The sequence below is a fragment of the Heterodontus francisci genome, chromosome 36, assembly GCF_036365525.1.
Source record: "Heterodontus francisci isolate sHetFra1 chromosome 36, sHetFra1.hap1, whole genome shotgun sequence".
Taxonomy (NCBI): Eukaryota; Metazoa; Chordata; class Chondrichthyes; order Heterodontiformes; family Heterodontidae; genus Heterodontus; species Heterodontus francisci.
Window position 1 is genome coordinate 53142553 of NC_090406.1, and position 24604 is coordinate 53167156.

Genomic DNA, 24604 nt, shown 5'->3' on the forward strand with positions numbered 1-24604 from the left:
GTTGTTTTCTTTGGAATAGAGGAGGCTATTATTACCACAATTGTGCACCATCTTCTTTTCGAAAGATCTCTTAGCTACTCTAATGGCTGCTTTTGTCTCCCACAATTGTGGGTGATATTTATCCCTATTCTCCTGGAAACTGAATTCATCTTGCTCCAAACTGGGACTGAGTTCAGGGAGTCAGGCATTATTCAGCCCGAGACCTACACTCACAGGTAAAACCCCATTTGGTTCCTTATTAAGGATTCCTCACCATATATTTCTCAGGATACTGAAACCCAACTTTCTTACAGTCCACCCCTGGAGGCCCCACTTCCTGAACCTACAACCTTAGGCAGGGTCAGTGTGGAGTTCTACAATGGGAGTGATCCCAGAGTAACTTTCGGGATCACACCCTCAAGGATGTTCAGGGTCGTGTATTTTTAGTTAGCCTGGTATCTAATACACATACACATCAAAAAAACAAGGAATTGCTGAAAACATGCTGCAGGTCCTTCTTTATCTGCCGATCAAATGACTTGTATAATTGTATACAGAGTTAACAGGCTCCTGTGAACTCCTCTGCTATTTTAATACAGACTTTATTTATTTAAAATAAGTTAATACTGTCATGGACTTGCATTATTTTTTCTCCTTGGATTAAAAAAAACTGTGGCCTGAATTTTATTCGGGCTCGCGCTCTGCGGTGGCGCCCTTTGAACACAGCGGCGCACCCGCATTCAGTGGCCATCGTGATATTATGCACGGGGGCTCATTTAAATAGAGGGACCAGAGTGGTTGCCCCCGAAGACATAAGGGGCGGCCACTGTGTCCTCGGCAATGCCATTCACCGCCATTTTGAAAGGGCTTTAAGCCCTTCAGTACAATTTTAATATTTAAAGTTGTAGCATTGAAAAATTGTATAAGAAATCTGGTGATGGAGGCCCTTCCCCAACCACCCCCCCCCCCCACCCCACCCCACCCCATGGTCATGTAAGTGGCACTTAATGTCAGAAAAAAAAACCCTTCCCACCATTCATACAATCAATAACAATTGTTTTCCCTGCTCCTCCACCCCTCCCACACTGTAAATTTTATTCCTCCCCCTCCCCACCAGGTTCTCGCCTCGGAACTCCATGCAGAGCATGATCTGCAGCGTGGGACGGCCACCTCCTGCAGGTAAGTTTATTTACATATGATTAATGTTACTTTGCATACGCTGATTGTGAGAATAAAAAATACTGAAATGTTGTTTCTACAGCTTGTGGAAAATTACCAAGAAGTAATTTCTACACAACATAATGAAATCACTGAACAAGGGAACTGATAAGGGGATGTGAGTAAAGACCTTGAGACAGTACGGCAGTTAAAAATTGTGCTTATGCAGAGAAAAGAAAAACAGCAAGAGTTAGAACAAAGAATGTAGTGAATGAGTAACTGACAGCTGCAAGTTAACACACACACAGGAGGCTTGCAAGAGAATGGAGAGCCAAATAAGGTAAAACAAAAACAAGAGTCAGGGGCTAGAAAGTTAGAGTAGGGGGATACGTAAACAGAGGAGGAGACTGTAGCAACCATAGGATAGGTTAGTGTCATAATACGTTATAACCAATAATGTAAAATAAAGGCGTGGACAAATGGATTTGTATTGTATAAACATGAACTGAATATGTTGATCGGTGTGCCTGCTTGTAGGACACCCGATCTTGCAAGAACGTTAAATAAACTTACTTCTTCAGAGTTTGACTTGGTGTAAATTATCAAGTGGGCTACGTTTCTCACACTGATGAAGGGCCTGCCGCAGGTAATATGCGGCAGGCCCTTCTCGGTGTCGCGGGCTGAGGTAGACCTCTCCCCGCAGATTTTACCAGCCTCGGCGCCGTGACCTGTAGCATCGAGAGGTTGGTAAAATTCAGCTGTGTGTGTGTGCCTTTAAGGCTGTTAAAAAAAACAGTGCACATTTCAGGGAGAACATTCTGGAGACAATTTACCATAGCTGCATTTTGTTACCCTGAGCAACAGCAGGTCACATGGTATCATGTGTCCCTTTTAACTATTTGTGGAACTGGCAGAAACTGGTTTGAATCAGTTGGTTCTGAGAGACTTGCCAGCGAGGAACTGAAGAGAAAAGATGTTTTATTCTCTCAGGAAAAATTCTACAAAGCTACAAGCTAAGGTAATGGCCTGAGTAAGGAAGAAAAGCTTTTCTTTTTCAACAAAGTATTTGTATTGCTGTGCTCACCGTTGAAAGAACTGTTTAATGCTACTGCAGCCAAACTGCTTGCTGATCAAGAACAGAGTATTTTCATCAAATCCAGATAAAGACTTCAAGTGAACTTTGATTATCTTCACCTTAGAAGACTTAATTCACCAGGAATGTAAAATGCAAAGACTCTCATTTTTTATTTATTCTTAACACAGCCAATCTTATAAATTAAATTTTTTAAAAACAATTGTGTCATGCTTCTGTGTTTTTTTTTCTCCTCAGGAAATATTGTAGTGCAGCTTTAAGGCTGTAAAAGATCAGTACTTCTTTAAGGCAGCAAGCTCCAGAGACTGTAAGCCAAAGTGCATTCTGGCTGCCAGGCAACACTCATAGTGAGTGAGAACAGAGCTTCAATGTATCTGTTTTGACTTTGAAACTAGGTGGCAAAAAACTGTTTGGTCAGTTGACAACTGTTCCAGCACATGAAGGGAATAGGAGAGCACTCTAAATTGACTTCTGCAGATTATGAGATGGCAAAAAAGGCTATTCTAGCTGCGTATGAGGTAGTCTCTGAAGTTTACCGTCAGAAATTTCGGAACTTGCGGAGATTGGCTGGGCAGACAGATGTAGAATTTGAGAGGATGAAACAAATTAATTTTGACCGCTGGATACAGGCTTTAAATATGGAAACCACATATGAGAATCATTGAGAATTGATTCTCTTGGAAGAGTTTAAAAATTCAATTCCTTCAGTAGTGAGAACCCATGTAGATAACCTGAAAGTTTTGAAAGCTAGGCAAGCAGCGGAAATTGATGATTTTGAGCAAGTGAATAAGCTAACCTCTTTTGTCTATCACCCCCATAACCCCGACAAGGATAGAGAGTGGGAGAGTGAAAGGAAGGCAAGTAGCCGGGGACAAGAATGAACAGCTGGGAACGCCCCAGGATCACCTCCTCAGGCCAGAAAGGAAGGTGCTGAGGGTAGGAGTGAGGTTCGCAAGCCAAAGTGTCATCATTGCCACAAAACGGGTCATCTTCGTTCAGAGTAAAGGAAATTGGGGTATGCAAAGCTAGTGCAGAGGAAAAGACTCTGACTGAGTGTATTGCAGACCAGGCTATAGCTTTAACAGCTATAAAACCAGATACTAAAACTAAAAGGAGTGTCGTGGTTAAGAATAAAATACCCAAAAGTTATAATGAATTTTTGTCAAAGGGGAAAGTAACTCCATATCCTGTAACTGAGGCAGGAAAACATATGAACATAGGAACAGGAGTAGGCCATTCAGCCCATTGAGCCTGCTCCACCATTCAATACTATCACAGCTGATCATCCATTTCAATGCCTTTTTCCCACACTATCCTCATATACCCTCATGTCATTTGTATTTAGAAATCTGTCAATCTCTGCTTTAAACATACTCAATGACTGAGCTTCCACAGCCCTCTGCAGCAGAGAATTCCAAAGATTCACTACTCTTTAAGTAAAGAAATTTCTCCTCATCTCTATCCTAAATGGATTCGCCCTTATTTTGAAATTGTGTCCGTTGGTTCTAGATTCCCCAGCTAGGGGAAGCATCTTAGCTGCATCTACCTTGTTTATCCCTTTAAGTATTTTATAAGTTTCAATGAGATCACCTTTCATTCTTCGAAACTCTAAAGAATACAAGCCCCATTTCCCAATCTCTCTTCATAGGATAGTCCCACCATCCCGAGAACATGTTTGGTGAACCTTTGTGCACTCTCTCTATGGCAATCATATCCTTCCTAAGGTAAGGGGACCAAAACTACACACAGTACTCCAGCTGCGGTCTAACCAAGGTTCTATACAATTGAAGCAAGACTTCACTACTCCTGTACTCAAATCCTCTTGCAATAAAGACTACCATACCATGCCTTCTTAATTGCTTGCTGCACCTGCATGTTAGCTTTCAGTGACCTATTGACAAGGACACCCAGGTCCCTTTGTCCATCTACACTTTCTAATCTCTTGCCATTTAAGAAATACTCTGCACATCTATTCCTCTTACCAAAGTGGATAACCTCACATTTTTCCACGTTATATTCCATCTGCCATGTTCTTGCCCACTTACCAAGTCTGTCCATATCCCCTTGAAGCCGCTTTGCATTTTCATCACAACACACATTCCCACCTAGTTTTGAGTCATTCGTGAACTTGGGAATATTACATTTGGTCCCGACATGCAAATCATTGATATATATTGTGAACAGCTGGGGCCCAAGCACTGATCCCTGCGGTTGCAAATTCAACATGTATTCAGGTAGAATGCCCTTAACCTTTTCTTCTTGACATTCTGCATTCTATGCCTAGTTGATGCTCACCTTTGTTTCACCTGCCTTCTAATGTCATAGTCGTACAACATAGAAACAGGCCCTTTGGCCCACCATGTCCATGCCGATCATAATGCCTATCTATACTAATCCCACCTGCCTGCGTTAATTCCATATCCCTCTATGCCTAGCTCATTCAAGTACCTGTCCAGATGCCTCTTAAATGTTGCTACTGTTCCTGCCTCCACCACCTCAGGCAGCTCATTCCAGATACCCAACTTTCTTTGTGTGAAAAATTTACCCCTTTGATCCCCTTTAAACCTCCTCCCTCTCACCTTTAATCTATGCCCTCTAGTTTTAGTCACCCCTACCATGGGAAACAGACTCTGGCTATCTACCCTATCTATGCCTCTCATAATTTTATATACCTCTATCATGTCCCCTCTCAGCTTCCTTCACTCCAGGGAAAAGAGACCCAGCCTATCCAATCTCTCTTTATAATTCAAGCCCTCCAAACCAGGCAACATCCTTGTGAATCTTTTCTGCACCCTCTCTAGCTTAATCACATCTTTCCTGTAGTGCGGCAACCAAAACTGCACACAGTACTCCAAATGCGGCCTAACCAACGTTATGTACAACTGTAACATGACGTCCCAACTCTTGGACTCAATGCCTCGGCCAATGAAGGCATGCATGCCATACGCCGCTTTCACCACCCTGTCTACCTGTGTTGCCACTTTCAGGGAACTATGTACTTGCACCCCAAGGTCTCTCTGCTCAACAACACTCCCCAGGGCCCTGCCATTCACTATATATGTCCTGTCCTGGTTTAACTTCCCAAAATGCATCACTTCACACTTGTCTGCGTTAAATTCCATTTGCCACTCCCTTGCCCACTTTCCCAGTTGATCTATATCCTGTTGTAACCTTAGACAACCTTCTTCACTGTCCACTGTACCACCAATTTTGGTGTCACCTGCAAACTTACTAATCATGCCCCTTACATTCACATCCAAGTCATTAATATATATGACAAACAACAGAGGGCCCAGCACCGATCCCTGCAGCACACCACTGGTCACTGGCCTCCAATCTGAAAAACAACCCTCCACTACCACCCTCTGCCTCCTATCACCAAGCCAATTTTGTATCCAATTTGCTAGCTCACTCTGGATCCCATGTGTTCGAACCTTCCGGACCAGCCTACCATGCGGGACCTTGTCAATGGCCTTGCGAAAGTCCATGTAGACAACGTCCATCGTCCTGCCCTCGTCAATCCTCTTGGTCACCTCCTCGAATGAGACATGATTTCCCACGCACAAAGCCATGATGACTATCCCTAATCAGACCATGCCTTTCCAGATGCATATAAATCCTGTCTCTCGGAATCCCTTCCAATAACTTTCCCAACACTTTTAGTTTAGAGATACAGCACTGAAACAGGCCATTCAGCCCACCGAGTCTGTGCCAACCATCAACCACCCATTTATACTAATCCTATAATAATTCCATATTCCTACCACGTCCCCACCTGTCCCTATATTTCCCTACCACCTACCTATACTAGGGGCAATTTATAATGGCCAATTAACCTATCAACCTGCAAGTCTTTGGCATGTGGGAGGAAACCGGAGCACCCGGAGGAAACCCACGCAGACACAGGGAGAACTTGCAAACTCCACACAGGCAGTACCCAGAATTGAACCTGGGTCACTGGAGCTGTGAGGCTGCGGTGCTAACCACTGCGCCACTGATGTAAGGCTCACCGGCCTGTAGTTCCCTGGCTTATCCCTGCTGCCCTTCTTAAATAAAGACACAACATTAACAATTTCCAGTCTTCCGGTACCTCACCCATGGCTAACGATGATACATAAATCTCTGCCAGGGCCCTGGCAATCTCCTCCCTTGCTTCCCATAGCATCCTAGCATACACCTGGTCAGGCCCTGGCGATTTATCCACCTTAATGTGCTTCAAAACCTCCAACATCTCCTCCTTGTCACTTGCTACTTTTCTACCTCCTGTTATCAGCTTTACCTCCTTCCAGTTTGAGCTACCCCTCAGGTTCCCATACCCCTGACAAGCTCGTTTAAACCCTCCCCAACAGCACTAGCAATCTCCCTGCGAGGATGTTAGTTCCAGTCTTGTTAAGGTGTAACCTGTCCATCTTGTACAGGTCCCACCTTCTCCAGAACCAGTCCCAGTGACTTAGAAATCTGATGCCCTCCCTCCTACACCAATTCTCCAGCCACACGTTCAATCAACCAATACTTCTATTTCTAAGCTCACTAGCACGTGGCACTGGGAGCAATCCTGAGATTACTGCTTTGGAGGTCCTGCTTTTTAATTTCCTTCCTAACTCCCTAAAAATCTGCTTTCAGGACCTCATCCCTCTTCCTACCCATGTCATTGGTACCAATGTGGCCCACAACCTCTGGCTGTTCACCCTCCTCCAGAAGGATGTCCTGCAGCCACTCTGCTATCCTTGACCCTGGCACCAGGGAAGGAACACATCATCCTGGAGTCACATTTACTGCCACAGAAATGCCTGTCTGATCCCCTGACTATTGAATCCCCTATCACAATTGCTCTCCCACTCTTTTTTTAGATTAGATTAGAGATACAGCACTGAAACAGGCCCTTCGGCCCACCGAGTCCGTGCCGAACATCAACCACCCATTTATACTAATCCTACACTAATCCCATATTCCTACCAAACATCCCCACCTGTCCCTATATTTCCCTACCACCTACCTATACTAGTGACAATTTATAATGGCCAATTTACCTATCAACCTGCAAGTCTTTTGGCTTGTGGGAGGAAACCGGAGCACCCGGAGAAAACCCACGCAGACACAGGGAGAACTTGCAAACTCCACACAGGCAGTACCCGGAATCGAACCCGGGTCCCTGGAGCTGTGAGGCTGCGGTGCTAACCACTGCGCCACTGTGCCGCTGAGCCACCCGTGGTGCCATGGAGCTTGCTGTGGCCGCACTCCCCTGAGGAACCATCGCTTTCACCAGTATCCAAAATAGAAAACCAATTAGCAAGCAAGATCGACTCAGGGGACTCCTGCACTGCCTGCCTGGCTCTCTTAGACTGCCTAGCGTTCACCTATTCCCTCTCTGCCAGCATGCTCCTAAGCTGCGTTATGACCATCTCCCTAAATGTGCTATCCATGTAGTCCTCTGCCTCGTTGATGCACAACAGTGACTGCAGCCACAGCTCAAGGTCTGAAACCCGGAGCTCAAGCTTCTGCAGCCGGTATCACTTCCTGCAGATGTGTTCGTCTGGGACACATGGTGCGTCCATGATTTCCCACATACAGCAGGACATACTTTCCAGGTGGCCGAGCTGACCTGAGATAACTTTTAAAAATGTTTATTACAATAAGTAGTAAAACAACGTACCAATTACTCAGCAATCAACTTTTCCCCTGTACCAAAGAAAGAAGCAGCTACTGGAGGTTGAAAAAAGGTAGAAGAAAGAAAGGAGCCCCTCCCTTACACATCAAACTCCCACTTTACACTCTGTGCACTCAAATTTATTTTCTTCTAAATTTATTGTTGCCCTCCTTCCCGACCTTCCTCAATTACCAAACTCCCTTCTTCACACTCTGTGTGAACAGGATCCATTGTTGGAGGTAAAAGGGGCACCACAAATGGATAGCCAAGTACCTGAAACCTTATTTGGGGATTTAGATAATCCAAATGAGATCAGAAACCAGTTTAAGCTAGCTACCTAATTAACTACAGCTACTCTGTTGGTAAACCCCTGTTTAAAACTACAAGAAATCTAACTTACCTCTTCACTGAAACAGGAATTTCAATTAATTGCTAGATGTAAACAAAACAAAAACATCTTGAGAGATTAACCCTTAAAATTCACTCACTTACCAAACTCCCTTCTTCACACTCAGTGCAGAGTATAGACATCATTATACTCAGGAATACAGGAGCAACCCAAACACTCTTGCTGGGAAGATATAATGTTTCCACCAGAGAGTGCCTTGAACGCTAATGTTTTAGTTAAAGGAATTGGTGGGGAGTATATACCTGTACCTTTATATAAAGTACACCTAGAGAGTGACTTAATATCTGGGATAGTAACTGTAGGAGTCGTCCACAGTTTGCCAGTAGAGGGAATTGATCTACTCCTAGGAAATGATTTGGCTGGATCAAAAGTATCAGTTTCTCCGATAATTACAGAGAAACCAAGTGAAATTAAGGAAACGGAGCATTTACAGGAACAAGTTCCCGAAATATTTCCTGCGTGTGCAGTCACCCAAGCAATGGCTAAACAGGATCCATTGTTGGAGGTAAAAGGGGCACCACAAATGGATAGCCAAGTACCTGAAACCTTATTTGGGGATTGAGATAATCCAAATGAGATGTTTAACAGATCTCCTATCATTGTAGCACAGCAAGTTGATTCAGAGATAAACTGAATAGCACAGATGGCTCTGACAGAAGCTGAGTCAAAAGGAGTTCCAGAAGGCTATTATATGGCAAACGCAGTTTTGAGGAGGAAATGGAGACTGCCTCATCGACCTGCAGACGAAGACTGGACAGTTGTTGAACAAATAGTGGTATCACCTAAATATCACCATGGATTATTAAGGTTAGCACACAACATTCCTTTTGCAGGACATAGGGGAATTCGGAAGACCAAATTATGCATAAGCCAACATTATTACTGGCCAGGTCTTACAAAGGATGAGACACAATTTTGTAGAACATGCCATACCTGTCAAATGGTGGGAAAACTACAACCTACCATAAAACTGGTACCACTAGTTCACATACCAGTGATTGAGGAACCATTTAGAAGGGTATTAGTAGCATATATGTGTACCCTTTCCAAAAACAAAACTGGGACATCAATACATGCTTACCATCATGGATATGGCTACTCAATTTCCGGAGGTCATTCCTTTGAGGAAAATTACTGCTAGAATAGTAGTAGAAAAGTTAACCCAATTGTTTACGAGATATGGGTTACCACTTGAAGTTCAGTCAGATCAAGGTTCTAATTTCATGTCTAGGATATTTCAAGAAGTCATGGGCAATTTAGGGATGAGGCAGTTGAAATCTTCCGCATATCACCCACAGTTACAGGGAGCTTTGGAGAGATTTCACCAAACCCTCAAAACAATGATTAGAACTTGCTGTCACAAATATCCACATGACTGGGATAAAGGACTAGACTTTCTTTTATTTGCCACCAGAGACTCACCGAATGAGTCTACAGGCTTCAGTCCTTTCGAATTAGTTTACGGACATGAAGTAAGAGGTTCTCTAAAACGCTCACGAAAGTTTGCGGTGTAGCTCAGGAACACCTTAAAGCATCCCAAGCCAATATGGAAAAATGGGCAGACAAGAATGCAAAAGCCCGCAATTTGCAACCGGGGATGAAGTATTAGTGTTGTTACTGTTACAGGGAGAACCATTAGAGAACCACCAAAAGACTTGCAGGTTGATAGGTAAATTGGCCATTATAAATTGCCCCTAGTATAGGTAGGTGGTAGGAGAATATAGGAACAGGTGGGGATGTGGTAGGAATATGGGATTAGTGTAGGATTAGTATAAAAGGGTGGTTGATGGTCGGCACAGACACGGTGGGCCGAAGGGCCTGTTTCAGTGCTGTATCTCTAAATAAAATTTAAAAAAAATAAATAGAGCATGGTTCAGTGATCAAGAGTGGGTAAGGTGGATTACTTGATTGACACCCCTAATTGCCGGAAGAACCACCAATTGTGTCATATCAATATGCTAAAGCAATCTTATCGCAGGGAGAAGGGTAAGCCGGTTCAGGTATGTCAGGTATAAAAACAAGAAATGCTGGAACCACTCAGCAGGTCTGGCAGCATCTGTGAAAAGAGAAGCAGAGTTAACGTTTCGGGTCAATGACCCTTCTTCGGAACTGACAAATATTAGAAAAGTCAGAGGTTATAAGCAAGTGAGGTGGGGGTGGGGCAAGAGATAACAAAGGAGGTGTAGATTGGACCAGGCCACATAGCTGACCAAAAGGTCATGGAGCAAAGGCAAACAATATGTTAATATTGTTTTTCAACACACCATTAACATTGCTTGTCTTTGCTCCATGACCTTTTGGTCAGCTATGTGGCCTGGTCCAATCTACACCTTCTCCTTTGTTACCTCTTGCCCCACCCCCACCTCACTTGGTTATAACCTGTGACTTTTCTAATATTTGTCAGTTCCGAAGAAGGGTCATTGACCCGAAACGTTAACTCTGCTTCTCTTTTCACAGATTCTGCCAAACCTGCTGAGTGGTTCCAGCATTTCTTGTTTTTATTTCAGATTTCCAGCATCCACAGTATTTTGCTTTTATTACAGGTATGTCAGGTAATGGGGACTGTTCAGAAAGAAAATGATAGTGAGGATGAGGCAGATGTGGGCCGAGGAAATTTTCAGATTGAACCTCCAACTATCAGATTAGCGAATACAGAACGGCTAGGAAAATTAGACAACATGCTTTGGCACTCAAGAGGCAAAACAGCGTGATGACCTAACCAGGCTTTTCACCACATTTAAAAGACTTTGTAGGGATAAGCCGGGATGTACAACCTTAGCCGTACATGATGTGAGCATAGGGGGAACCATTCCTTTAAAACAACATCCTTGCCGTTTAGGTCCAGTCAGACAGGTCCAAATGGAAGCAGAGGTCCAATGCATGCTGAAGGGCAGCTTAGTTGTACCTAGTTAGGATAGCTGACAGCTGGAATTCACAGGTGGTCCTGATGCCTAAACCTGGTGGGACGGCTCAAACTTGCATAGACTATAGAAAAGTCACCGCAGTAACGAAGGCAGACTCCTACCCAAATTCTCATTTAAAGGACTGTATGGACAGAGTGGGCAACACCATGCGTCTTAGAGACAGATATATTGGAGGGATACTGTCAAATTCTTTTGACACCCCAAGATAAGAAAAAGTCAGCTTTTGTTCCACCAGACAGGATTTTTCAGCATCATGTAATGCCACACAGGTTAAGGGGTACTCGAGAAACTTCTCAGAATAGTTGTGGCCAGTGCTCTGAGCAGTGCAGTTCACCTGGCTGAGGTGATGGACAATAGGGACACTTGGAAAGAAAACATAAAACAACTGGGAGACTATATTTGGAAGGTTGAAATGGGATAACTGGGACAACCTTTGTAAAATTTAAAGCCAAATATGTTTTGATGGAACTTGTTGTAGTCTTATCATTTTAGAAAAAGTGTGTGTGTGTATATATATATATATATTTGAAAACAAATGGTTAGTATTTTTTTCAATTTCTATTTTTTGCATTGTAATGAAACATTACAGGAATCACGTTTCATTTCACCAGGGGCGAAGGTGTCACGATCCTATGTTTTTTTTTCTCCTCGGGAAATATTGCAGTGCAGCTTTAAGGCTGTAAAAGATCAGTACTTCTTTAAGGCAGCAAGCTCCAGAGACTATAAGCCAAAGTGCATTCTGGTTGCCCGGCAACAACCATAGAGAATGAGAACAGAGCTTCAATGTATCTGTTTTGACTTTGAAACTAGCTGGCAAAAAACTGTTTAGTCAGTTGACAGACTGTTCCAGCAGGTGAAGGAAATATGAGGGCACTCTAAATTGACAAATTATTGATCTGCTGTGTTCATCGCTGGAAAAAAAAGTGTTTAATACTACAACTGCCGAACTGAACTGCTGAATTCCTATCTCTGGAAGGATCTTCGGATTCATCGGAACTTGGAAGACTGCAAGTGAGTTTGACTGTTGCATTAGAAGACCATTCGCTGGAAGTGTAACCTGCAAAGACTTTATTGTTTTTTCTATTTTTTAGGCAATGAATTAAAAACCAAATTGTTAGTTTGAGTATATGCATGCGAATGCAGGAGTTAGATTTTTTTATAAATAAGTCATAAAGTCTTTGGATATTTGTTTATCTTAGTAGTGTTTAAGATCTTAGTTTTTTAATATAGTTAATTTGTTGATATCTAAAGATACTTGGTTTGGTTGACCTCATTTGGGAATTACTAAATTGTTTCAATTCAGCTGCTGCTTTCTTCGATTTGGAAAGTTTAAAGAAATATGATGCAACCTGTAGACCGCCAGGACAGAATTGCTAGTGTGTTGCTCCCACCGCAATCAATTATATATTTTGATTGGGGATTTGTCCTGAGTGGCCATAATAATTGTTACTTTTGAATGCATGGGTGTGAATGCAGGATTGGATTAAATTGAGAAGTTATAAGGTTTATCTTAAGTGTTTTAAGATTAAATTTTTTAATAAATGTGTTTAATTTGCTTTTGTCTAAAGATACCTGGTTTGGTCTGTTTCTTTTCGGGGATACTAGAGTGTTTAATTTGGCTGTTTATCCGATTTGGATAACATGTTGCGACCTGTGGAGTGATGGGACTGACCCCCAATCAAACTGTGCGTTGTTCCCGCCGCGGTCGTAACAATAACTACTTTGAAATGGTAGACTCAGAACTGTCACGCAAACACGTTAAGTGTCCCAGACTGAAAAATTAAACCTTCGTTTCACTTTCAGTCAGGAACAGATCACAATTTTACACCAATCTCTAGTTTGACAGCATGTTTCCAGCATTCACTGTTGTTCTTCCCAACTCTAAACAGAGTTGTAAAGGAGCCTTCTGTTCCATGCCTCCGTGCTCTGAACCATGGAAGAAAGCAGCTGGGACACATTTCTTACAGGCCTCAGCAATCTCCTAGTGTGGTTTAATCCTGTCAATTAAGAGAGATAGAAAGACCAAAGTGCCATTTGTCCCTCAGTGTGACCCTGAAGGACTGTGTCCAGGCTGAAGTTCTGTTCCTGCCCTATGATCCTCCCCCAGATTGTCCTTTGAGAACCAATCACGTGATGCTGCACACTAGGGTGGGAAAGACACGAATCTACAACAATGTGTTTAAAATAAAGCTGATTTATTTCACATTTATCCAGAATATTAAACTCCAGCCCAGTTATTGGAGTTTTTTCTGCTGCTAACAACCACATCTGTCAGAATAAACATAGTTTATTCATGAATTCTGATGAAAGGTCACAGACCTGAAATGGTAACTCTGCTTCTCTTTCCCCACAGATGCTGCCTGACCTGAGTATTTCCTGCACTTTGTTTCTTTTTCAGATTTCCAGCATCTGCAGTATTTTGCTTTGATATTATGAACATAGTTCAGCCTAGATGTGATTGAAAGCAGCAATAACAGCAGAATCCAACCCCTGCAGTCACTTGTGAACTCGGTGAGTCAACAGGTTGGATGAACGAGTGAATCCCTTCCCCCACATGGAGCAGGTAAACGGCCTCTTCCCAGTGCGAAGCCGTTGGTGTGCCAGAAGGCTGGATTTTTGAGTGAATCCCTTCCCACACATGGAGCAGGTGAATGGTCTCTCCCCAGGAAGAACTCTCTGATGTCTCAGCAGGTTAGATGATGGAGTTAATCCCTTCCCACAAACTGAGCTGGTGAATGGTCTCTCCCCAGTGTGAATTTGCTGGTGTTTCAGCAGGGTGGATGACTGAGTGAATTCCTTCCCACATACAGGGGAAGGGCCTCTCCCCAGTGTGAACTTGCATGTGCCTGTGGAGACGGGATAACTTTGTGAATCCCTTCCTGCACATGGTGCACCTGAATGGCCTCTCACCAGTGTGAACTCGCATGTGCCTGTGGAGACTGGATAACTGTGAATCCCTTCCCAAACATGGAGCAGGTGAATGGTCTCTCCCCAGTGTGGTTGCACTGATGAGTTTCTTGATGGGACAGGTTTAGTTTAGTTTAGAGATACAGCACTGAAACAGGCCCTTCGGCCCACCGAGTCTGTGCCGACCAACAACCACCCATTTATACTAACCCTACACTAACCCCATATTCCCTACCACATCCCCACTATTCTCCTACCACCTACCTACACTAGGGGCAATTTACAATGGCCAATTTACCTATCAATCTGCAAGTCTTTTGGAGGTGGGAGGAAACCGGAGCACCCGGAGGAAACCCACGCAGACACAGGGAGAACTTGCAAACTCCACACAGGCAGTACCCAGAATCGAACCCGGGTCTCTGGAGCTGTGAGGCTGCGGTGCTAACCACTGCGCCACTGTGCCGCACTGTGAATCCCTTCCCTCAGTCACATTTTCACGGTTTCTCCAGGGTGTCCTTGTGTCTCGCCAGGTTGGATGATCAGTTGAAGCTCGTCCACACACAAAACACGTGTACAGTTTCTTCCTGCTGTGAATGGTGTGAAGTTTTTTCAGGCTGTGTAACTGGTTAAAGCTCTTTCCACAGTCAGTGCACTGGAACACTTTCAATCGGGTGTGTCTCCCAGTGCTTTTCCAGTCATGCTGATGTTTGAAATCTTTTCCCACAGACAAACATTTCTGCTCCCACATTCAAAGGCCGATGATATTCAGGTCCCGATGAATTGAGTGACTGTCAGATCTTGATGTGCTATTTGGTTTGAACTTCCTGTCGGCAAATGCTCCCCTTCTAAAAAAAAATCTGAACCTCACCCAGTGGAGATACCAAAACCCATCCAAGCTCAGTAATTATCAACCAAGCTTTCTCACACCCATTACCCTCCCCTCAAAGGCTGTGGGATTAAAAACCCGTGTTTGAGCGTTTTAGGTGACCCACCTCCAAACACGGGGCCTGCCGGCTATCGCCTCCCACTCGAGCCCCAGGCTCTCTCCGTGGCCTTGCTCATGGCCGCTCACCTCGAGCTCGATGACCCACCTGTGCCGGCGTGCGCCGTTACTAAGTTGCCCCCGCAACCATGACAACGCCGAGGACGGTTAACTATTTCCCGCCCAAACGTATATACGCGCGAGGAAATCCTCCACGCGCCTCTGACAATCGTCACACACGGCAGAAAACAGCAAAGCTGCTGCCATCTTTGTTAGAGGTAAATCTGCACTAACTATTAAGGCAGACCAAATGAAGCACCACAGCCGCATAGGAAGATGGACGCCACTGCCGGAAAAGAAATTTCACAATGTTGCTTGTTTTGTAAAAAAAAAAGTATTTATCTTTTGTAAGCTAGGGTAATCTTATTTGCAGTTCTTCTTAGACGAAATTTATGTAGGTATATTTGAATTTTAATGTTGATTTACATGTACCCATTCGTTTCTCCTTACAAAGATGGCCGAAATCTCTGAGCCTGCCTTTGAAACTTTCAAAGGCGGGTTATTTAATCAACATTCCCCATTGAAGTGAATCTGCCCTATTCGCATTGCAGTGCTGGACTGTATCTGGAGTAAGTTCAGTATCACTTTGATCGGAGCTGTGCGAGTGTCGGTAACGCTTTTGCAGCGGGTTGGTGGGGAGGAATAGAGCCGGAGGGTGGGTAGGGAGACTTCAGAAACACCTGCTGAATTCCGCAAGCCCCGAATAGGGACCTCCAGGTCCCGCGTTTGCTGCTCCGGGGCTTTTTCCCGGGAACAAACCCCTTCAACGGCCGTCATCTTGGTTGAGCAAGCAGCAGAACGCATGTACGGCCATCTTGGCGACGCAACACGGAGTGGGCGGGGCTTGAGGGTCCCAGCGACCTGGAGAGAAAATCATTGACTCGTTGATTTTATTCTCACTCTGTAAATAGGGGCTGGAGAACTGAAATAAAAACAAGAAATGCTGGAACCACTCAACAGCATCTGTGGAAAGAGAAGCAGAATTAACGTTTCGGGTCAGTGACCCTTCTTCGGAACTGAACCCAGCCAGAGCAGAGGGAGGGGGAAAACTGGCATTTAGGAAAGAAATGGTGCGATGGGTTTGGATTTCAGCACAGGGAGGGAGAGTGTGTGGGATGGGGATTTACAGCTTTAGGGGAACAATAGAGGAAACAATGTTCCATAGGAACTAGAATTGTCTGTTCTGAATTTCTGTCCTGTACTTAGTGACGGCTTTTGTAAACTCCTTTTACCGGATATTAGAAGGGGAGAATTTGCAGACAAATATTTTATTCTCACTCTGCACATCTCTCACCATCTCTCCTGAAGGTGCTGGTAAGTAACTGAAATGATCTGAAATTGTTGAATTCAGTGTTGAGACCAGAAGACTGAAGTGCCAAATTGAAAAATGAGCTGCTGTTCCTTGAGCTTCTGTGGAGCTTCATTAGAACAGCATAGGAGGCCGAGGGCAGAGTGGGAAGAGACAATTAAGATGTCAGACGACCAGAAGCTCAGGGTCATGCTTGCGAACTGAACGAGGTATTCCACAAAGTGGTCACCCAATCTGCATTTCGTCTCCCTTATGTATAGGAGACTGCATCGTGGGCAGTGAATACAGCATACTAAATTGAAAAAAGTACAAGTAATTTGCTGTTTCACCTTGAGGGAGTGTTTGGGGCCTTGGACAGTGAGAAGGGAGGAGTTAGAATCATAGCATGTTTATAGCATAGAAAGAGGCCACTTGGTCCATCATGTCATCGCCAGTCAAAATACGAGCCATCCAGCCTAATTCATCCTTCCAGCATTTGGTCTGTGGCCCTGCAGGTTACAACAGTTGAGGTGCACATCCAGGCACCTTTTAAATGTGTTGAGTGTTTCTGCCTCTATTACCTACCCTAACAGGCAGTGAGTTCCAGACCCCCTACCACTCTCTGGGTGTAAATAGTTTTCCTCATCTCCCCTCTAATCTTTCTACCAATCACTTTAAATCTATGCCCCCTAGTCACTGACCTCTCTGCTAAGGTGAATAGACCCTTCACATCAACTCTATCCAGCTCCCTCACAATTTTGTACATCTCAAATCAAATCTCCCCTTGGCCTTCTCTGTTCCAAAGAGAAGAACCCCAGCCTATCCAGTAGCTGCATTTTTCCAGTCCTGGCAACATCCTCGTAAATCTCCTTTGACCTTCCCCAGTGAAATTACATCCTTTCTGTAATGAGGTGATCAGGACTACACACAGCACTCAAGTTGTGGCCTAACCAATGATTATACAGTTCCAGCGTAACCTCCCTGCTCTTGTACTCTATACCTTGGCTAATAAAGGAAAGGATTCCTTGCTGCCTTAACCACCTTATTGACCTGTCCTGCCACCTCAGGAATCTGTGGACGTTGATTCCAAGATCCCTCACTTCCTCTACACCTCTCAGTCTTCTCCCATTAATCATGTATTCCTTTGCCTTGTTTGACCACCTAAAATGCATCACCTCACACTTCTCCAGGTTGAATTCCATTTGCCAGTTTTTGCCCACCTGACCAGTCCATCGATATCTTCCTGCAGTCTACAGCTATCGTCCTCGCTATCAACCCAAGGCCAATTTTTGTGTCATCTGCAAACCTCTTGATCATGCCCCCTACTTACAGCACTTATCTTCCCGGAGAAGAGCGGACCTGTGGGAAGACCATGGAGCGAGGAGCGGATAAATAGAGCCCGAGGATCGCGGCCTAGAGCACTTGCCTTCCGGGAGACCAGTGGAGAGGAGTCCAGGTGCACCGGAGTTTGAAAACAAAGTGAGCCGTGACGTTACAGGAAAGCTGCAAGATGATTGGTTGGTGAGTAACTGCTGTTAGGGAATAACACTAAACAGCTGAGTTAGTACATTACTGTTATGGTGTGTGTGCGCAAATAGCTTAATAATAAAGAACAAGTGAGTAGCTGTTTTTGTTTTTTGAGTAAGGAGTATTTTAACTAGTGAACTGTATTGACTAGTAAGGTTTTATTAATAATTCTAAGCTGTTGTAGTATTGGTAAGGTTTTTTTAGCAGTAGCAAAGGGTCAACTAATAGATAAAGGAATGACAGTGCTGTTTCAACCTCTAGAGTGCACCTCCTGTGCTATGTGGGAGCTCCAGGATGCTTCCCGTATCCTGGAGAACCATTTATGCAGGAAGTGTCGTCAATTGAAGCAGCTTGAACTCCGGGTTTTGGAATTTGAGAGGCAGCTGGCGACACTGCGGTGCATTCATGAGGATGAAAGCACGTTTAATAGATGTGGTCACCCCACAGCTTAAGAGTATGCAGGGAGGGAGGGAATGGGTGACCACCAGACAGTCAAAAAGAATTAGGCAGGTAGTGCAGGAGACCCCTGAGTGCATCTCGCTCTCCAATAGGTATTCTTTTTAGATTTAGAGATGCAGCACTGAAACAGGCCCTTTGGCCCACCGAGTCTGTGCCGACCATTAACCACCCATTTATACTAATCCCATATTTCTACCACATCCTCACCTGTCCCTATATTCCCCTACCACCTACCTATACTAGGGGCAATTTATAATGGCCAATTTACCTATCAACCTGCAAGTCTTTTGGCTGTGGGAGGAAACCGGAGCACCTGGAGGAAACCCACGCAGACACAGGGAGAACTTGCAAACTCCACACAGGCAGTACCCAGAATTGAACCCGGGTTCAGTTCTGAATACTGAGGAAAGTGATGCTTCACCTGGGGAGTGCAGACAGAGCCAAGTTCATGGCACTATGGGTGGCTCAGCTGCACAGGTGGGGTACAGGGAAGACTGGAAGAGCCATAGTGATAGATGATTCAATAGTCATGGGAACAGACTTGTGTTTCTGTGGATGCAGGCATGAATCCAGGATGGTGTGTTGCCTCTCTGGTGCCAGGGTCAAGGATGTCACTGAGCGGCTACAGAGCATCCTGAAGGGGGAGGGTGAACAGCCAGCAGTCATGGTCCACATTGGAACCAACGACATAGGTAGACAGAGGGATGTGGTCTTGCAGTCAGAATTTAGGGAGCTGGGTAAGAAATTAGCAAGCTCGACCTCAAAAGTAGTAATCTCCGGAAGTGAGTACAGAAAGAGAAGGATAAGACAGATGAATGCGTGGCTGGAAAGATGGTGCAGGAGGGAGGGCTTCAGATTCCTGGGAGATTGGAACCGGCTCTGGGGGAGATGGGACCTGTACAGGCCGGATGGGTTGCACCTGAACAGAGCTGAGACTGTTCCTTGCGGGACGTTTTGCCAGTGCTGTTGGGGAGGGTTTAAACTACTTTGGCAGGGGGATGGGGACCTGAGGGTAGACTCAGCTGGGACAAAATCAGAAATGAAAATGGAAGGCGGAAAATTAATGGATGAGTCTGGAAGACATGGGAAACGAGGGTTAGAAATTTTTTTTTAAAAAGGGTTTGACAGTGCTCAGGAGTATCTATTTCAATGCAAGGAGTAATATAAAGCAGATGAGCTGAGGGCACAGATAGACGTGGCAGTATGATATCATGGCTATTACAGAAACATGGCTTAAGGAGGGACAGGAATGGCAGCTCAACATTCCTGGTTACTTGGTTTTCAGACGCGATAGGGAGGGGGAGTGGCAATTTTGGTCAAGGAAACTATGACAGCTATGAGGAGGGATGATATGTTGGTTCATCAAATGAGGCCATATGGATTGAACGAAGGAACAAAAAAGGGGCAATCGCACTGCTGGGAGTCTACTATAGACCCCCAACAGTCAGAGGGAGATAGAAGAGCAGATATGTAGGCAAATCTCTGAAGTGCAAGAACAATAGGGCAGTAATCGGGTATTTTAATTACCCCAGTATAAACTGGGATAGTTTTAGTGTGAAAGGAATTGAGGGAGCAGAATTCTTGAGGTGCATTCAGGAGAACCTTTTTGACCAGTATGTAGCAAGTCCAACAGGAGAGGGCACAGATTTAGACTTAGTTTAGCATCCTTGAAAGTTGATAAATCACCAGGGTCAGATGAAGTGTATCCGAGGCTGTTAAAAGAAGCAAGAGAGGAAATAGCAGAGGGTCTGACTATCATTTTCCAGTCTTCACTGAAGACAGGTGTGGAGGATTGGAGAATTGCTACTGTTGTACCTCTGTTTAAAAAGGAAGCGAAGGATAGACCGAATAATTACAGGCCAGTCAGTCTAACCTCAGTAGTGGGCAAATTATTGAAATTTATTCTGAGAGACAGGATAAACTGTCACTTAGGCACAGGTTAATCAAGGGTATTCAGCATGGATTTGTTAAGGGAAGATCTTGTTTGACCAACTTGATTAAATTTTTTGAAGAAGTAACAAGGAAGATAGATGAGGGTAGTGAGTTGATGTGGTCTACATGGATTTTAGCAAGGTTTTTGACAAGGTTCCACATGGCAGACTGGTTCAAAAACATAAAATCCCATGGGGTCCAGGGAAATGCAGCAAGGTTGATACAAAATTGGCTCAGTGGCAGGAAACAAAGGGTAATTGTTGACGGCTGTTTTAGCGACTGGAGGCTGTTTCCAGCAGCATTCCGCAGGGCTCAGTACTGGGTCCCCTTTTTGTGGTGTATATTGACGATTTGGACATAAATGTAGGGGGCATGATCAAGAAGTTTGCGGATGACACAAAGATTGGCTGTGTGGTAGATAACGAGGAGGATAGCTGTAGGCTGCAGGAAAATATTGATGTTCTGGTCAGATGGGCAGAAAAGTGGCAAATGGAATTCAACTTGGAGAAGTGTGAGGTGATGCATTTGGGGAGGTCAAACAAGGCAAAGGAACACACAATGGGAAAATTCTGAGAAGTGTAGAGGGAGTAAGGGACCTTGGAGTGAATGTCCACAGATCCCTGAAGGTAGCAGGACAGGTCGATAAGGTGGTTAAGAAGGCATATGGAATCCTTTCCTTTATTAGCTTAGGTATAAAATACACTAGCAGAGAGGTTATGCTGGAACTGTATAATCATTGGTTAGGCCTCAACTGTGTGCAGTTCTGGTCCCCTTGCTACAGAAAGGATGTAATTGCACTAGAGAGGGTACAGAGGAGATTGACAAGGATGTTGCCAGGACTGGAAAAATGCATTTATGAGGAAAGATTGGATAGTAACATTTGCACTATTTGGAGGATGATGTGTTGAATATGGAGACTGGTGGGGTGGGAGGTGAAGACAATGGAACCATATTGTACGACTGAGAGACAGTGAAGGGGTGCGAGCAGAAATGGAATGGAACAGGAAGGAGGAGGCTGGAGGGAGCAGGTTAATAAACCCTTGGGCAATGCAGGCTTCACACAGAGTACAGCCCAGGCCCCAATGTAAATCGGGGAACATTATCCGATTTACAAATCGGTGTAAGTCTCAAAGCCTGAATAACAAGCTATCGGCCCCATGGTTGCACCGAGAGTGGCAGCAGCTGTGGGACATCTCTTGGTGACAAACTATCTTTACAGAGGGCAATGTGCACCTGGGCCAGGAAGCAGGAGGAAAGAATGTTGTGAATTTCTATTCTGGACTGACAATGATGGCTTTTGTAAACTCCTTTTACGGGGGCTTAGAAGGGGAGGATTAACACACTGCAAAATCAAACCAAGAGAAATGTTTGTTTCTTATGCATTTCTATCCTGTACGTACAGCAATGGCTTTTGTAAACCTTTTTAACAGGGTATTGGAAGGAGAGGATTTGCAGACAGGAAATTCAAACCAATCATCACATCAGGATTTGACAGAGTCACTTCATACATCAAGACCTGAATATCAAATATTTGTCTGTTCTGTGTGTGGGGACAGATTTCAAACATCATTGCGACTGGAAAAGCACCAAGGCGCACACACCCAAGTGAGAATGTTCCAGTGCACTGACTGAAAAAACATCACACCATTCACAACAAAGAGAAGCTGTACACAAGTTCTGTCTACGGACAAGGCTTCAAGTGAGCATCCAACCTGGAGAGACAAGGACACCTGTACCATGGAGAAACCGTGGAAATGTGGGGACTATGGGAAGGGATTCTGTTCTCCATCCCAGCTGGAAACGCATCGATGCAGTCACACCGGGGAAAGGCCATTCACCTCTTTGTGTGGAAAAGGATTCACTCAGTCTTCCGACTTACTGGGACACCAACTTGTTCACTCCAAACAGAGACCTTTTAAGTGTTCTGACTGTGAGAAAAAATTTAAAAGAAAAAAGGATCTATTGACACACCAGCGAGTTCACACTGGGGAGAGGCCATTTACCTGCTCCATGTGTGGGAAAGGATTCACTCAGTTATCCTCTCTGCTGGCGCACCAATGCCTTCACACTGGGGAGCGGCCGTTCACTTGCTCTGTGTGCGGAAAGGGATTCACTCAATCAGGAAATCTTCTGACACACCAGCGGGTTCATACTGGGGAGAGGCCGTTCACCTGCTCCGTGTGTGGAAAGAGATTCGCTCAGTCATCTGCTCTGGTGGCACACCGACTTGTTCACAGTGACAAGAGACCATTTAAATGTTCTGACTGTGAGAAGAGCTTTAAAAGCACAACAGATCTGCTGAAACACCAACGAGCTCACACTGGGGAGAGGCCATTCACCTGTTCTTTGTGTGGGAAGGGATTCACTCAGTCATCTCACCTTCTGACACACCAGCGCACTCACACTGGGGAGAGGCCGTTTACCTGCTCTGACTGTGGGAAAGGATTCATTAATCCATCTAACCTGCTGAGACACCAGCGAGTTCACACGGGGGAGAGGCCGTTCACCTGCTCCGTGTGTGGAAAGGGATTCACCCAATCATCTGCTCTGCTGACACACCAGCAAGTTCACTCTAATAACAGACCTTTTAAATGTTCTGATTGTGAAAAGAGCTTCAAAAGCAGAAGTGATCTGCTGAAACACCAACGCATTCACACTGGGGAGAGGCCATTCTCCTGCTCAGTGTGTGGGAAGGGATTCACTCAGTTATCTCACCTGCTGTCACACCAACAAGTTCACTCTAATAACAGACCTTTTAAATGTTCTGACTGTGAGAAGAGCTTTAAAAGCAGAAACTACTTGATGCAACACCAGCGAGTTCACACCGGGGAGAGGCCGTTCACCTGCTCTGTGTGTGGGAGCAGGTTCAATAATTCATCAAACCTGCTGAGACACCAGCGAGTTCACAAGTGACTGCAAGATTGGATTCTGCTGTTATTGCTGCTGTTAATTGAATCCAGGACTGAACCATGTTCATTCTGACTAAGTTTGTTACTGCTGATGTTAATAAACTCCAGCCCAGTTATAGGGGTTAATATTCTGGATCAATGTTAAATAAATCATCTTTTTTTCCAATACACAGTGTATAGAGTATTTGTTTCTCTCCAGGATAAGCAGAGACTAATTGAAATCCTGCTGTCGACTGTTCCATTTTTGGGCCTTTCCTCCTCTGTTAAAGAAAGACCTGTCACGAAAGGCACTACAAAAATACACCAGGATGTCTCAACATGTTATAGCCAATGAAGTGTAGAGGGAACTTAACTCTATCTAAGCCATGCTGCACCTGCCCTGGGAGGATTTGGTGAGACGGTGTAGAGGGAACTTAACTCTGTATCTAACCCGATTTTTTTTTCTTTTTTTTTCTCCCCTCCCCTTCCCCTCCAATCTCCTCTGCAGTTGCGGCTGCTTCCTCCAACTGTGCACAGGAAATGGTCCAAACTCCCTAGCCAATCAGAGCTGTACCTGCCCTGAGAGTTGTTGATAGGGACAGTGCAGAGTGAGCTTTACTCTATATCTAACCCCGTTTTTTTGTTTCTTTCTGGTGTTTTGATTTTTTTTTCATGGGGTCAGTGTAGAGGGAGCTTTACTCTGTATCTAACCCCGTTTTTTTTTTAAAAAGGTGGCCTTTATAGCCCAGGCCCCTTTTATATATTATATGTCGAGGGGGCCTTTATTCCTCAGGCCCCCTTTATATACATTTAAAAAAAAATAACTATTAAAAACAGATAAATAAACAAAAAACTCAAATTAAAATGCCATTCTCAGCGTCGACGATGCACTCCAGTCCCTGCGGTGCCCAACGGTCGCGGAAGGCCTCAAGCGTACCAGCAGACACGGCATGCTCCTTCTCCAGGGACACCCGGGCGCGAATGCACCCGCGGAAGAGGGGCAGGCAATCAGGGAGGTCGGACCCACCCGACGGCCCGCAGCCTGGACCTGTGAATTGCCACCTTGGCCAGGCCCAGGAGCAGACCAACGAGGAGATCCTCCTCCCAGCCCACACTCCTCCGCACCGGGTGCCCACAGATCAGGAGCGTGGGACTGAAGTGCAGCCAAAACTTGAGCAGCCCCTTCAAATACTCAAGAGGGGCTGCAACCTCTCACTCTCCATATATACATGGAACACGGACTCGTCCAGGCCGCAGAAATTACAGGCGGCCTGGGAGTCCGTGAATCTGCTTAAAAGTCCATTGCACAGGACTGCCCTGTGCAACGCCCGCCACCCCAGGTCCCCGATGT

General features: G+C 44.8%; 1 protein-coding gene across 19 annotated transcripts; it reads left to right on the forward strand.

The window, feature by feature from the left end:
• The first annotated feature begins 1090 nt into the window (after positions 1-1090).
• On the forward strand, positions 1091-23417 carry LOC137351828 (zinc finger protein 271-like). Of its 19 annotated transcripts, XM_068016709.1 has the most exons (5): positions 1091-1158; positions 13564-13721; positions 15614-15728; positions 17780-17968; positions 21796-23417. In XM_068016709.1, exon 5 carries the CDS (start codon positions 22103-22105, stop codon positions 23276-23278), a length of 1176 nt encoding a protein of 391 aa, XP_067872810.1. In that variant the 5' UTR covers positions 1091-1158; positions 13564-13721; positions 15614-15728; positions 17780-17968; positions 21796-22102; the 3' UTR covers positions 23279-23417. The 19 variants fall into 19 exon arrangements, with proteins under 19 accessions (XP_067872810.1, XP_067872816.1, XP_067872825.1 ...); XM_068016715.1 differs by lacking the exon at positions 15614-15728; XM_068016724.1 differs by lacking the exon at positions 15614-15728 and having other exon boundaries at positions 17800-17968.
• Positions 23418-24604: the final 1187 nt, after the last annotated feature.

Bases quoted from the DNA above. Each gene is read 5' to 3' on its own strand.
- LOC137351828 (XM_068016709.1), top strand. From the start codon at position 22,103: ATGGAGAAACCGTGGAAATGTGGGGACTATGGGAAGGGATTCTGTTCT.